Raw genomic sequence first — 13,931 nt, 5'->3', positions numbered from 1 at the left:
TGAATAGTTCATTTTGGCATTACGAAACTTCAAAGTTGCAATAATACAATATGAGGTAAACCCGAGAGTTAGTGTAAATATGTGATTTTACGTAATGGCGAAAGTTGATCTCAATTGCGACATTGCATAAACAGAAATTGCGACGTAACACTCTTAGTTTAAAATAAACAATTTATATAAAAAGTATTCTCGTTAAACGCTACTTGAAAACGTGAGTGAAGTAAAGCCAATCGTTATTTTAGCAGCTTCTTTCATAATTATGAACCTAATGGAATTGAGACACAAAATCGCCCCTCCCCCCCCCCCCCCCCCATTCTTCTCCTTGAAAATTCATAATTTCTGCATTATCCTGTTTTGTTGTTGTAAAAAGTTTATTGAATGTAAGGCAAATCGTTTTTCTTTTTCGGTAAAGTGACTTTTGAGAAATTTTTTCAAGAGAATTTGACTTCGTTTTTCGCTATGCAATGAAAACTTATTCTTAAAATAGAAATCAAATTTTTTAAATGAAAAATAATAGTTCACTGGCAGAGCTAAATTTTTTCATTGTCTTTTTCTTCTTTTCAGGGTGGTCATTGTAGTAAAAAGCCGCCATCTAGGGTAGTTCAGCTCAGACAGCAAGAAAGTTCTGATGTGTTAGTTCGAGAAGTTACAAAAGAAAGAGAATGTTTATCTGCGATTCAAATGTCACAGTCATGGGAAGACCTTTCATTGGTTAGTAGTATTCACCTAATAAAAGTTATATCCTAACAGGAGAAAAAAGGTCTTCTTGTAATGGAGCTAAAAAAGAATACATTCTGTTTGACTTAGTCTGTTTAGGTCGTTGCGTGAAGAACCAATAGGTAATGCTATTAATATGGGTGAACTTCTTGGCTATTGTTGTTTTTATGAAAGGTAGGCGTGGTCTTGTCAGGAAATATTACAAGAATCGTTACAATGAATTGTGAAGATCGATAAAATATTCACTAAGGACTAAATAGAGTAGAATAAAAATCAGAGGCAATAGCGTTGCCTGTAGTAAAGGCCGTATGGCTCCAATATTTTTTTTTTCCCAGAGGCACTTCATATGGATGGGTCGTCGTACAAACTTCAGAGAGGGCTCATTCGATGGAAATAGGAAATTCTAGTGCCCTTTTTAAGAGTCAAAAGTGATCAGAAGGCAACTAGCCCCTCCCCTCCCCCACGGCCTTTTTCCCTCAAATACGTCCTGATAAAAATGTTGAGATAGCCATTTTGTTAAAAGTAGTTCAAAGATCATGTAACAAAAACTCCGGGGTTGACACAATCCCCCATGAGCAGGCTTAGTAAGTTATGCCCTTGTGGCATTTATGGCGCTTATAGAAAGGATGCTCGTATAAACATTAGACAAGGCTTATTTGATTGGAAATTGAAAGTTCTAGTTCATTTTTAAAAATTCCAAACAGATCGAAGGGCAACTAGCTCTTCCACGCTCTTTTTCCCCAAACCCATCCGATAAAAGGTTTGAGACAACTATTTTGTTGAATATAGTTCAGACATCAGATAATAAACACTCAGGTGTACACAAAAACGCCCGGGGGCATATAAGGTTTTTATGTAAGTGGAGGTCGTATAAACTTTTGAGGTGGCTCATTTGATTGAAAATTTAAAGTTCTAGTAATCTTTTTGTGAGTTAAAAGGGATTGGCGGGCATCTACCCTCTTCCCCACACACATACACGCACCATCGTTTCCCCAAATGCAACTGATAAAAATTTTGAGATTGTCATTTTGTTTGAAATAGTCCAACGATCAGATAACAAAAACTTTTCGCAAAAGAAAAAATAATAAAAATATGAATAAAAATGAATAGAAAGTTAATGGAAATAATATTAAAATTAAAACAATGAACAAAATAAAAAAGTAATAAAACCAAAAAACTATAATAAAAGATTAAACGATAAACATAAAGATTTCAAATCCATGTTCAACTTCAGATGCTGGCAACAATGATTATTAGGTATGAGGATTTTGAAATTTAATTGGAAAAAGCTCACTTTTTGTTTTGGTTTTTTATATTATTTTTTGTTTGCCTCATCGTATAGAATGCGTGGTCGTAATTTAGGGGGAGGACTCGTGTAAAGATTTGGTCTACATATTTTTTAGGGCGTTGGTTTAAAATCCCTCCACTAAGTATCCCCCCACCAACTTCATGATCGGCCTCAGTAAAAGTGTAACAAGCATAAATTCCATTTCTGATGTTTGACTTCTATCAAAGTAGGTATTCAAAGGTTTTAAAATCACTATTCACGCATAGGGGACTAGACTGTCAATTTTAGTGCCAGACTTACAGCACCATTAGTACGGATCCTCAATTATACAAACAACCCACATAAAAGGGAATACTTTTCAGATAATTTTTAGCAGAACGATGGGTGGGTTATACCCTGTTGAAACCCGGACCATGTACAGACTTTAGTCTACATGATTACAAGGTCGTGAGCCCTGATACCCTCCCTCCCTTCAAATCATGTGCTGTGTATAAAAACAAGTTTTGTGGCTTATTTTTCCGGTATTCTTTTTGTAGGTATGAGCCTGGCTAATTCAAAAATACCCCAATTAGCTTCTGTATTATTGTTAAATTGGAAAAAACCCTTTTCATATCAATTATCCAGGTTTCACTGTACCATGTAAGAATAATGGTGATGCCAAGTAGTGTGTAAATAATTTCAGTACTGGTTAATCATAATATCTGGTAATGGCGAGTTAATTAGTTGATGAATTAATTGGGATAAATTGCAAGTATAGAAAATTAAATCAGCTAATTAAGAATATGCTGTACAGTCTCAGTTCAATTTAAAGGAATTTGAAATGTGATTTATTCTTTGTGTTTTTTACATTACAATATACTCTTAGCAATGTTAGTTCAGTTACAAACAGAGTAGAGTCCTATAACTTATGGTCCTGTCATATTAACCATTGCTTTTTGCGGGTGATCGCATTCCTGACACGACGATTTTGAAAATACCATTTTGGGTATTTTCATTGAAATAATCTAAGAAACCCAAATTGCCCTCCTCCCTAGATTTTTGATCTTTTTTTGTATATTCATTAAAAGAAAGAAGATGTGCCAACCCCACCCCACCCTACATTTTTATAAAATAGTGCCCTGCTGGCAGAAGCTTGATCACTCTACAATAGCTCAAGTTTGTTTTATTCTGATATTGGTAAATGGTATGACCGCATTTCGGGCAATGCTAGTTTCAGTACTGATGGTACGACGTTCCAATAATCTCTCGTTACGAGAGTCAACATAAAAAGAAAATGTAAAGAAATGTATATTATTAAGGAATACCTTTTTTGTTATTTTTATTCGAAGATTCGAAAAAAAATCGCCAACCCTTCTCCCCTCCTGAATTTTTATGAGTTATTAAACTTCTGACAGAGGTGTGATCACTCTCCACTATGGCTAAAGTTTGTTTTGTCCTGGTATTGGTAAATGGTGTGACTGTATTTTTGGGCAATGCTGTAGGATAGATATGGCCAAGTTTCACTACTGGTGGTACAGCATTCCAATAATATCTCGTTACGAGAGTCAACATCAAAATAAAATATCAGTTGTTATGGAATACCTTTTTGGTCTTTTCGTTGAAAGAATCTTAAAAAAAACGAATTGTCCTGCTCTCTAAGTTTTTTTTTATGTTCATTTAAAAAAATGGCTAAAAAATTTTTGAGCAAAAATTAATGCTTTTCTTCAAAATAAACCGAATTTTTGGAAGTTGCCCCGAATGTGAGGCTCGGGACTTTTTGATAGTAGCATATCTAATGAGCTAACAGATTAGCGATTATATCTTGGCTTCATATTATTTTGACTTTATGTATTTATATATTTTGACCTATTATATTTGACCTTACGTTTTGACCGTACAAACATTATTTCACTTTTTAGCACACCACTTCACGACAGCAATAGTATTGCTAGTGCATGCGCTACTTTAGTATAGTGTGTAGTAAATCACCGCGTTTGTTATAATTACGCACCTTTATTCTAATTGACAGATTGATGATGAAGGTAAAGACTGCCGGAGACCAGGTTCTTCCTGTAGCGGTGACCCTTTGACTATAGCTATGCCAAATGGGGGAGCCTTTGCCCCCTTTCACTCAAACCCTTCGCCGACAAGATCGAGCGGAAGACAATGTTTTTCACCGAGTATGCAGATTGCTGTCAGAAATGTGTCGTACTCGCCTACTCCAAGCCCAAGTCCTACAAGGAAAACTGTGGTCACCAGGTAATTACAGGTTTTATGCTTAGCTACAGAGAAATTTGAGAGTTTACTTGCAAAATAATCTTGCGGTTCGAAAGTTTTCGTTCTTGTTATTGGGATTGAATTCCACACAGTAGAACCAATCATGTGGAATTTAAGTTTTTTTTTATTTACTGGCTTAAAACTTACAGAGAAACAATCGGATTTAAAAAGTCGGAGTAATTGCCTTTTTTGGTATTCCCTGGAAGAATATTTTGATTGGCTTATGAGAATACGTTACTGAGCATCCCTTAATTTAAGCTTCCCTTTTACCAGAAAATTAAATAAAAAAAACAAGTTTTTTTAAATGAAAGTAAGGAGCAACATTAAAACTTAAAACAAACAGAAATTATTCCATATATGAAAGGGGCTTTTCCTCCTCAACGCCCCAGTCTTTACGCTAAAGTTTGACTCTTTTTCTTAACTCTACTTTTTGAAACAGTAAGAAACTTAAGCATAAAGAGCGGGGTGTAGAGGAGGAAAAGCCCCTTTCGTATACGGAGTAATTTCTGTTTGTTTTAAGTTTTAATGTTGTTCCTTACTTTCATTAAAAAAAAAACTTGTTTTTTTATTTAACTTCTGGACGTTTTTGAATTAATGCATGTTTTGATCTTGGCTCTCCGCAGATAAATAATTAAAACGAAATTTGCATATTAATTAATTGCAATTAATCGGAAGATTTTGAGAAAAAAGGAGCGAGGGAGGAGGCCTAGTTGCCCTCCAATTTTTCGACTACTTAAGAAGGCAACTAGAACTTTTAATTTTTACAAACATTTTCATTGGTAAAAAATATACGTAATTTACGAATTAACTTATGCAACGAATTTCTATATTCGTATGTTTTTATTACGTATATGAGGGGGCTCTACCCTCGTCAATACCTCGCTCTTTACACTACAGCTTAAATTTTGTCCTAATTCCTTAAGAATGATCTCTGAATCCCAAAGGCCGTAGAATAAATAGTTGAAATTACTAAAAATATTTTAGCGAAAAGATTGAGGTATAACGAGGAGGTAAACCCCTCATATGCGTTTCAACTTTCAGTTGGAAAAACTTTTCATATTTATTTTTTCATTGTTTTTTCAAATAATGCTAGAAAATCCTGCGCCCCCTTCATTTAGATTTTCTTCCCCCAAGAGAAGTTCCTGCATGGAAATATCTTCCCACGTAACCCCCCCCCCCTCCTCAACTCTCCCCACTAAACCAAAAAAATCCCTCTGAAAACGTCTGTACACTTCCCAGTAACCATTACTGTATGTAAACACAGGTAAAAGTTTGTAACTTGCTGCCCCTCCCACGGAGACTGCGGGGAGTAAGTCGTCCCTAAAGACATAGGTATTAGGTTTTCGACTATGGTGGATAAAATGGCTATCTCAGAATTTTGATCCGGTGACTTTTGGGGAAAAAATGAGCGTGGGATGGGGCCTAGGTGCCCTCCAATTTTTTAGGTCACTTAAAAAGGGCACTAGAACTTTTAATTTGCGTTAGAATGAGCCCTCTCGCTACATTCTAGGACCACTCAGTCGATATGATCACCCCTGGGGCAAAAAAATATAAAATAAACACGCATCTGTGATCTGTCTTCTGGCAAAAAATTCGAACTTCCACATTTTTGTAGATAGGAGCTTGAAACTTCTACAATAAGGTTCTCTGATACGCTAAATCTGATGGTGTGATTTTCGGGATGTTTTCCGCTGTTTACTAAAATGAGGCAAATTTTCTCATGCTCGTAACATTTGATGGGTATAACTGATCTTGATATATATTCAAAATCAGCATTAAAATGCGATTCTGTTGATGTAACTATTGGTATCGAAATTCCATTTTTTAGAGTTTCGGTTGCTATTGAGCCGGGTCGCTCTTCACCCGGCTCACGAACTGTTTGATTGTAGGAAAGTAATCTCCTTTTTTCCCTTTTCTTAAGCTTTAGTTTGCACTCAAAATTCAATTTTTTAAGGAGCTAAACAAATTAATTTGTTTCTAATATTGTTATGAGGTCACATGGCCAAGATCCTTTACAGACTTACTAATAAAGAAATTCCTTAATAGTATTTGCGAAAGGGGTTGACAGATTTAGTATTTTCTTTGGTATTTACGAACATTTTGCGAGCAATAAACCATTTTCTTTGTAAAAATCTCAAAATTTGTAAAATATGAACACTCAAAGAATAAATTTTGATAGCTCAACCGGCAATAAGTGTTACCGTACCGAGGACATTAAAATGAAAAACTTTTATGCCCCTTGGACCCATCTTCAGGGGTGTAATTTGCTATGGGGCGGGGAGGGGGGTAAATGCCCATTCCACACCTCGGTTTCCCTCTTCCCAGACCCCAGCTTGTCCCCCCAGCTGAAATTTAGTTTCTTCAAATATCTTGTCTAAACTAAGATAGCTGCATAATTCGAGCATCCACAGAAACGGGTCAATTTTCTTTAATATAACCTTGCCTTTATGCATACTATATGGCTTACTATATGGCTATATGGCTTACTATATACCATATACTATATGGCTTACTATATTACATACCATAGCTTGCTATATGGCTTATTTTTCAGTTTTCACTGTCATTTTCACTTGATTTCGGAAAATTGGCTCCAACTTTCCCCCCTCTCGCAGACTTTGACGAAATTACGCCACTACCCACCATAGGTCTATTCGTTACTTAAAATTGCCATTTCTGAAATTTTCTTTTTGGCTGTTTCAAAATTATGAAGTTTCTTGGGTAGTACTCTATTTTGGCCACTGTTGCCACATTTAACCATTGAAATAAATGAACCAGAATAATTAGTTAAATTGGCAACGTTTTTCATTCGTAAAAATTGAAACATTAACCGTTTCTTGATTCCGAAAGACACTCTGTCTTAAGTTTTTAATGGTAATTTTTTTTTTGCTACTGCTATCAGAAATCGCAAATATGGCGGTGCTTTTCATAAAAAATTGAATTCACAATTCTCCATGTTTTTTTAACGGATATATATTTGTATAAGTTTCCCCATAACCAGCTCGAACGTTCACATTTCATGCTCTTGGTACTTCCAAATGAGATTAATTATCTCAATCTGCAATAATCAATATTTGATTAAGTAAGTCCTGACGTGGGAACACGGTCTATGGGTTACGTCGTGACTAATTTCTATTTTGCAGGGGAGTGAGCCCAATAGTACTTAGAGAAGATCACTTAGGAGCTGTTAGGAATTGACGAACCGTAGGATAAGGTAGAAACATATAATTGGGATGGCTATTATATATTCCAGTCAAAATTTTCAAAGTTATTCGGATTTTTTTCCCCTCATTTTTCATTATTTGTGTCAAAACTACGGAAAATTCACAAGAATCATTGAATCTTGAAGAGACATGGTCCATAGCTCCTTCATTCGTGACTAAGGATCCCTGTTTTATTCTTTGTGGTTTAGGCAAGTAACGTCCACCATGAAAAAGTTTTTCACTTTCAAATTTCTAATGTCTCTAAAAATTAACATTTTTTAATTAACCAAATGGTAAACTTTGGAAATTTTTAAAGTAGTTTCAAAGGAAATATATCCGAACCGAACTAAAGACCTAAAACTGTCGCATTCAATGTATGTAAAATTCAGTCTTATCTCTGTGTGTCCCTTCAAATTTTTGCTTTTAAATTTAGTTCCAGTAAGAAAGAGAAATTTGACCAAAGCTACGAAAATTAAGAACGCCAATGTGGAAACACTGTCTATTGGCAAAACCTTGACTAAGTTTATTTTGCAGAAGGAGTATGAGTCCAATAGCACTTCGAGCGAGTCAGCTAGGAGCTGTTAAGCGTAAGTGTGATTTAGACGCACTGGATGGCTGCCTAACGCCTTCAAAAAGGCTTATGTCTTCCAATCAAAATCCTTTTGTGTGGAATACTGATAAAGGGATGGCTATGTCTAACCTAGGGTAAGTTGCATACCCTCGAACAAGGGATTTATTGAGGCTATCCGCTGTATCAAACCTTGGGTAAGTCGCATACCCTCGAACAATGGATTTAGGGAGGCTATGCCTAACCTTGGGTAAGTGGCACACCCTCAAACAAGGGATCTAGGGAGGCTATATCAAACCTTGGGTAAGTTGCATACCCTCTAACAACGTATTTGGGGAAGGTGTGTCTAACCTTGGATAAGTGGCACACCCTCAAACAAGGGGTCAAACGATTTTCGAATATTTTCTCTATCAAGAGAAGTGTTAAAACTACTTTGGACGTTCCTCTGACCCCTCCCCTCTAAAAAAAATTGCTATTTATTTACATATGTAAAGTGTGCTTAATAATGTGGCTGTCCCATTCCAAAATATGGCTGATATATTTAATGATAGACAATCAAAAAAATTGAATACGAGAAGGTCCCAATCAGTCTATTAGTTTATTATAACCCCGAACGGATTTTGCTTTATTTCTATTTCTATTTTTTTTAATTGGAGAGGAATTGAACTGAATTAAAAAAGAATGAAGAAGTAAGTTCAAAGTATTTACTTTTATTGACTTGCAAGCTGTTTTTGATTCAAAAATTTTTTGAGGAGAGGGGGCGGGAGTCAAGACAGCTGAAGAAACCGTACATTTCAAAAATAGTTAACATTAGACTGGTAGTTTCCTAGGCATAACCGCTAGCATTAGGCTTGTGTTGAACTGGATTTTGTTTGCCGTTTCGGAGTCTAAATATATACGAGTAATTCTATATATATATATATATATATATATATATATATATATATATATATATATATATATATATATATATATATATATATATATATATATATATATATATATATATATATATATATATATATATATATATATATATATATATATATATATATATATATATATATATATATATATATATATATATATATATATATATATATATATATATATATATATATATATATATATATATATATATATATATATATATATATATATATATATATATATATATATATATATATATATATATATATATATATATATATATATATATATATATATATATATATATATATATATATATATATATATATATATATATATATATATATATATATATATATATATATATATATATATATATATATATATATATATATATATATATATATATATAGGAGGGGGGGGTCTAAACAGCAGAAGAAGTCGTAAAATTAAAAAATAGATAAGATTAGATTGGTAGTTTCTTAGGTAAATAATTTCTTAGACCAGAATGTTTTTCCATTTACAAAAAATTAAGAGAGAAGAAATTGGTTTAATTTTAATAAAGCACTGGGAAAAAAAACCGGAATAAAAAACACAATAAAACATTAATTAATAAAAAACGAATATTTTGACTCCATGTCCGGGAGCCTTTTTCAACGAAAAAAAACTCTAAAGAAAAAAATTTAAATAAAATTATCTAACTAAACACACGAGAGAAAGAAAGAGAAAAAAACAAATTAAAAACAAAACAAATAAATACTCATGCTGTTACTCATTGAACAAGACGAAAAGGAATGTCCATAGTGCACAAAAGGTAATGCTCCTCCTTACAATCAGTGTATACCAAAGAGTATGGGAAAATAAAATAAAGTGGAAAATGAAAATGGAAAAAGTGGGAAAATAAAAGTGCACAAAAGGCAATGCTCCTCTTTACAATCAGTGTATACCAAAGAGCATGGGAAAATAAAAATGGAAAAAGTGGGAAAATAAAAGTGCACAAAAGGCAATGCTCCTCTTTACAATCAGTGTATACCAAAGAGCATGGGCGTGTTCGGGTCGACCGAACACGCGAAGGTACCTGGGACAAGGGGGACTTTTGAGGGATAGATACCTGGGGTATGCTGCTCTGCACTGGGTTTGCAGGGGGATAAGACTGGAACACGATCCAGGAGAGGAGGGAATCGCGAATGCTTTCGGCGTCGCCTTAAAAAAGGTTGCATTTTAAACCTACCCTCTGGCAAGGTGATACATGATACACTGGTGATACATTTAATTTTTAAAGAAGAATTTTTAATTATTTTAATAATTATTTTAATAATTAATTAATTAATTTATAATTATTTAATAATCATTTTAATAATTAAAAAAAAGAATTTTTTAATGATTAAAGAAGAGCATTACTTTTGTGCACTATTAACATTTGTTTTTGTCAATGAGTTCAATGACAATGAGTTCAATGACAATGAATTTTGTTCAATGAGTGACAGCAGTTCTGGAAGTGTTTGGAAATAAATAAAAGTGCTTAGAAATTCCGCCGCAGAAAGTTTCCCACTTTGGAAAAAAAATTATACCTAAAACTTTTCCTATGTTTCGATGTTTACAGATGAAAAGTGTTTTCAATCGTTTGTACGAAGACAAGCGAATTTCTCATTCCCACAATCCTGCTATTGGGCAAAATATTCCCACTGTCTGGTGCTAGTTTTTGCTTTTAACTAATTATCATGGTCTGCTTTATAGCCTTTAAGTATTATGTATTTTATTATATGTATTATATATTTATTTATAACGTTTGTGGTTTCATAGTCATTAGCTTTGTCATCTATCATCCATGGACATAGATATCTGACAAAGTTTTTTGGTTTATAGGGTTTACAGGCTCATAGCCTTTAGTTTTGTCATCTTAAATTCAATGAAGTTTTTACAAGTTCTCTTTCAGAAGTACCTTAGATTGTTTATCAGGCTCGGGAGGGGCTGCCTCTTCAGGATCAATTGGAACTCCAGAATCGCCATATACGTTAGAATCACCTGCATCTCCTGCATCTATCCACACATTCAAGCCAGTTGATAGCCCTCTTTCTGTTCCTAGTCCTGGGTCTTTTACTGCTCCTAGCCCTCGTGCCATCTCAAGCCCTGGACCTGATAGTGGTGACTCCTTGCAAAGTAATCCATTCAGATCAATGGGCCTTTGTAGGCCAAAATCTCTTGAAATCGGGAAAGCGTTTAGTTCTTCGTTTAGAGCGCCATCTCCTCGAGTGAAAATGGACTGCGTAGATGGCTCTGAGACAATTAGTGGGGATAATGCAATGGAAGTTGGGGCTAGTGGCTGCGATAACAGTGCACCGGTAGAACAGCTTATGAATGTTGAATCGAGTCAGACTTAACTGACATCTATGCTAATTGCGATATTAATCTAGCCATATCTGTTAAGTGTTTCAATGGTCGTGTTGCTATTAATATTCTGTTTTTGCAAATGGGAGCACAATAGACCTGAGATTCCATTTTCTACTATCATTCTATCCTTTTATATATATTATCAAGTTATTTGTTTATGTATTATCTGTTATATCCTATCATATATCAATTTCTTATTATTATCAAATTATTATGCTATTACTCCATTTATCGTATCCTATAATTAAAATCTGTAAAAAATACAGTTTGTATATAAAAGTTCAGTGATACTAAGTATGATAAAAAGATGAAATAATTTGAAATAAGAAACAAAGAAATGATAATATGTACGTATATATATAATAAAAATATATGCATATATAAAATATAGAATAGAATATCATTATGTGTTCCATTATTCTATTTATCGTATTCTATAATCAAAATCAATTCTATCAGTATCAATTTTGACTGAGTGTATAAAGCTTCGAAAAAAGCCCCCCAAGTGTTTGAATGAATGAATGGTTTATTTCAAAACGACTACTCACAAGCCCAGTTGGCTGAATTTACTTTCCCATCATATAAATATTAAAAAATAACACGGTCAATTTCCATATAAAATGTGGTTTTACTCTACACTCCTAAGTCTATTATTCAGGCACGAGTTTGACCCCCCCCCCCCCAAAAAAAAAAAAATTGTCTGACTCGTAAAAACGTAACCAAAATGGATATAACCAAATTGTTCCTGTGTCTTTTAAAGAAACATTTTCTAACCCCCCCCCTCCTCCTGAACAAAAGTCCAGGATATACACTTGTATTCAGGCAAAATAATTTAACTACAGAAGTTCATTGCCTGTGACAATAAGGGGAATTAGAAGAAATCCGAAGAACCTCTTTTTGAATTGTCGGAGGGTTTGTAACGTTTGATTTCATAGTTTATTGGAAGCGGTTTTTTTTTTTTTTTTTTTTTTTTCTTCACTTATTACGATTACGTTTTATGCATATTGGCTTGCTTTGTCGTGGAGACAGAGGATGTAGGCTTAGCTGCAGAGGTGGGTTTAGGTGGCCATGTTCTCCCCTAAAGCAGAAAATTTGTATATAAAACAAAGTACAGATAACATTTGAAGAGTATTTTTGAGATCCCCGCTCCTTAGGATATTAGCTTTTGAACCCCTGTTCCCTTCAGCCTAAACTGTGAATCGTGCCCGTTTTTTAAGGTTCAATTTATAACTTTTACATAAGAAAACCTGCAAATATTCTAATTAGTCTTATTTTTCTTCCTTTTTTTTAGGAAAGTAGGACAATTGTGCAGTTAAAACTGTTGGTAGTTAGGACTATTGTGCTCTCAACTCTTGACTTTACGCAAAATGGTTTGTACCTACTGTTGGAACATGTAAAAATAGTATGCAAATTATTCTTAATTGCAAGGTTTAGTTTCTAGCATGAACAGAAGGGGGCGGAGAATCATGTTGTCAAAATTGAAAGTTAAAGTGTAGAAATTGAGCAGGTTTGGAAAAAAATGAATTTTGGATGACCCCTCCCCCCTGTGTACATGCGTAGTTTATATTTCACTCGACTTTTGACAGTTCAATTCTCAGTTATAGTAAGTTTTGATGACGTGTAAGTGAAATTATGTACATTTTGATAAATACCTTATTTTCCGTTAGATCAAAAGCCATTTTCCATTTGCATTTCTTTCTGATTGGCTTTTCCTTGAAATCATGTGAAACATGTCAAGCTAGAAAAGTCGAAATGGATGCAGAACAATTATTGAACCATGGATAGGAGCTATAAAAAAAAAGAATTTGACATCGTCTGAGCGAAATAAATGTGATTTCATTACAGCGCGTGCTGAGCTGAGCCGCAATGCAGCTTCTGCTTGCATTGCAGCAGCTGCCAGTTGTAGCAAGCAGAGCGAAGCAGTTTCAGGTTGTATTCGCGAGGGTCAAAGGCCAGAGCGAGCCGAGTGTAAAATGTCGGGAAGTGCTTTTTGTTTTTTTCTTTTTTCCAAGGCTACTTAAATACTTTTAATTTCCACAAGGAAGCATTACACAACAAAATTAGAAATTAATATATAAATCTTGCAAAAAAGGAAATTTAGCAGTAGAAAATAAAATATAGTAAAGGAATAATAATTTAGGAAAAGAAGAAACAACAAAAATTTCATTAAATTTATTTCCTTATATACGTATCGACATCGCCATATAGTTGCAATAAAAGCATGTTGACAAAGATCATAAAGAGAAAAAAATAATATAAATAATAATCTTTAAATATAAACACTGATAGGTTATTTAGGCTACTGTGCTGTCGGGTCAGGGCGTTTTAGGGGTGTCATCGTCTGTTTTGGTTTCCTTGGTGATTTTGATGATCCGGCTGTAGAAGCATGTTTTGCTGAAGAAGCAGTTGCTGCAGAAGTAGTTGGGCTCTTCGGAGCAGGGGCTAACATAGACTACCGTTTCTTCGCTTGTTTAGAAGCTGCGGGTACTTTAGTCTTTTCGACAAGATTTCTTCTGCTTTCAACTTTTATAGCAGTCCTGTTTTTGACAGGATCACTAGTTGGCGCATTTCTAACTTG

General features: G+C 34.1%; 1 protein-coding gene across 4 annotated transcripts in view; it reads left to right on the top strand.

The window, feature by feature from the left end:
- Nucleotides 1–12,078, top strand: part of LOC136037416 (P2R1A-PPP2R2A-interacting phosphatase regulator 1-like) — a 32,719-nt gene extending 20,641 nt beyond the window's left edge. For all 4 annotated transcript variants that reach the window (XM_065720178.1, XM_065720181.1, XM_065720179.1 and 1 more), the window contains exons 4-7: nucleotides 565–711; nucleotides 4,014–4,243; nucleotides 7,999–8,169; nucleotides 10,899–12,078. In XM_065720178.1, the coding sequence (XP_065576250.1) occupies nucleotides 565–711; nucleotides 4,014–4,243; nucleotides 7,999–8,169; nucleotides 10,899–11,343 (993 nt within the window). In that variant the 3' untranslated portion in view covers nucleotides 11,344–12,078. The remainder of the gene's footprint in view (nucleotides 1–564; nucleotides 712–4,013; nucleotides 4,244–7,998; nucleotides 8,170–10,898) is intronic.
- The last annotated feature ends 1,853 nt before the right edge of the window (nucleotides 12,079–13,931 follow it).

Source organism: Artemia franciscana, chromosome 16 (assembly GCF_032884065.1).
Source record: "Artemia franciscana chromosome 16, ASM3288406v1, whole genome shotgun sequence".
Classification (NCBI taxonomy): domain Eukaryota; kingdom Metazoa; phylum Arthropoda; class Branchiopoda; order Anostraca; family Artemiidae; genus Artemia; species Artemia franciscana.
Note: the sequence above shows the minus strand (reverse complement) of the source record. Positions and strands in the feature narration are given on the sequence as shown.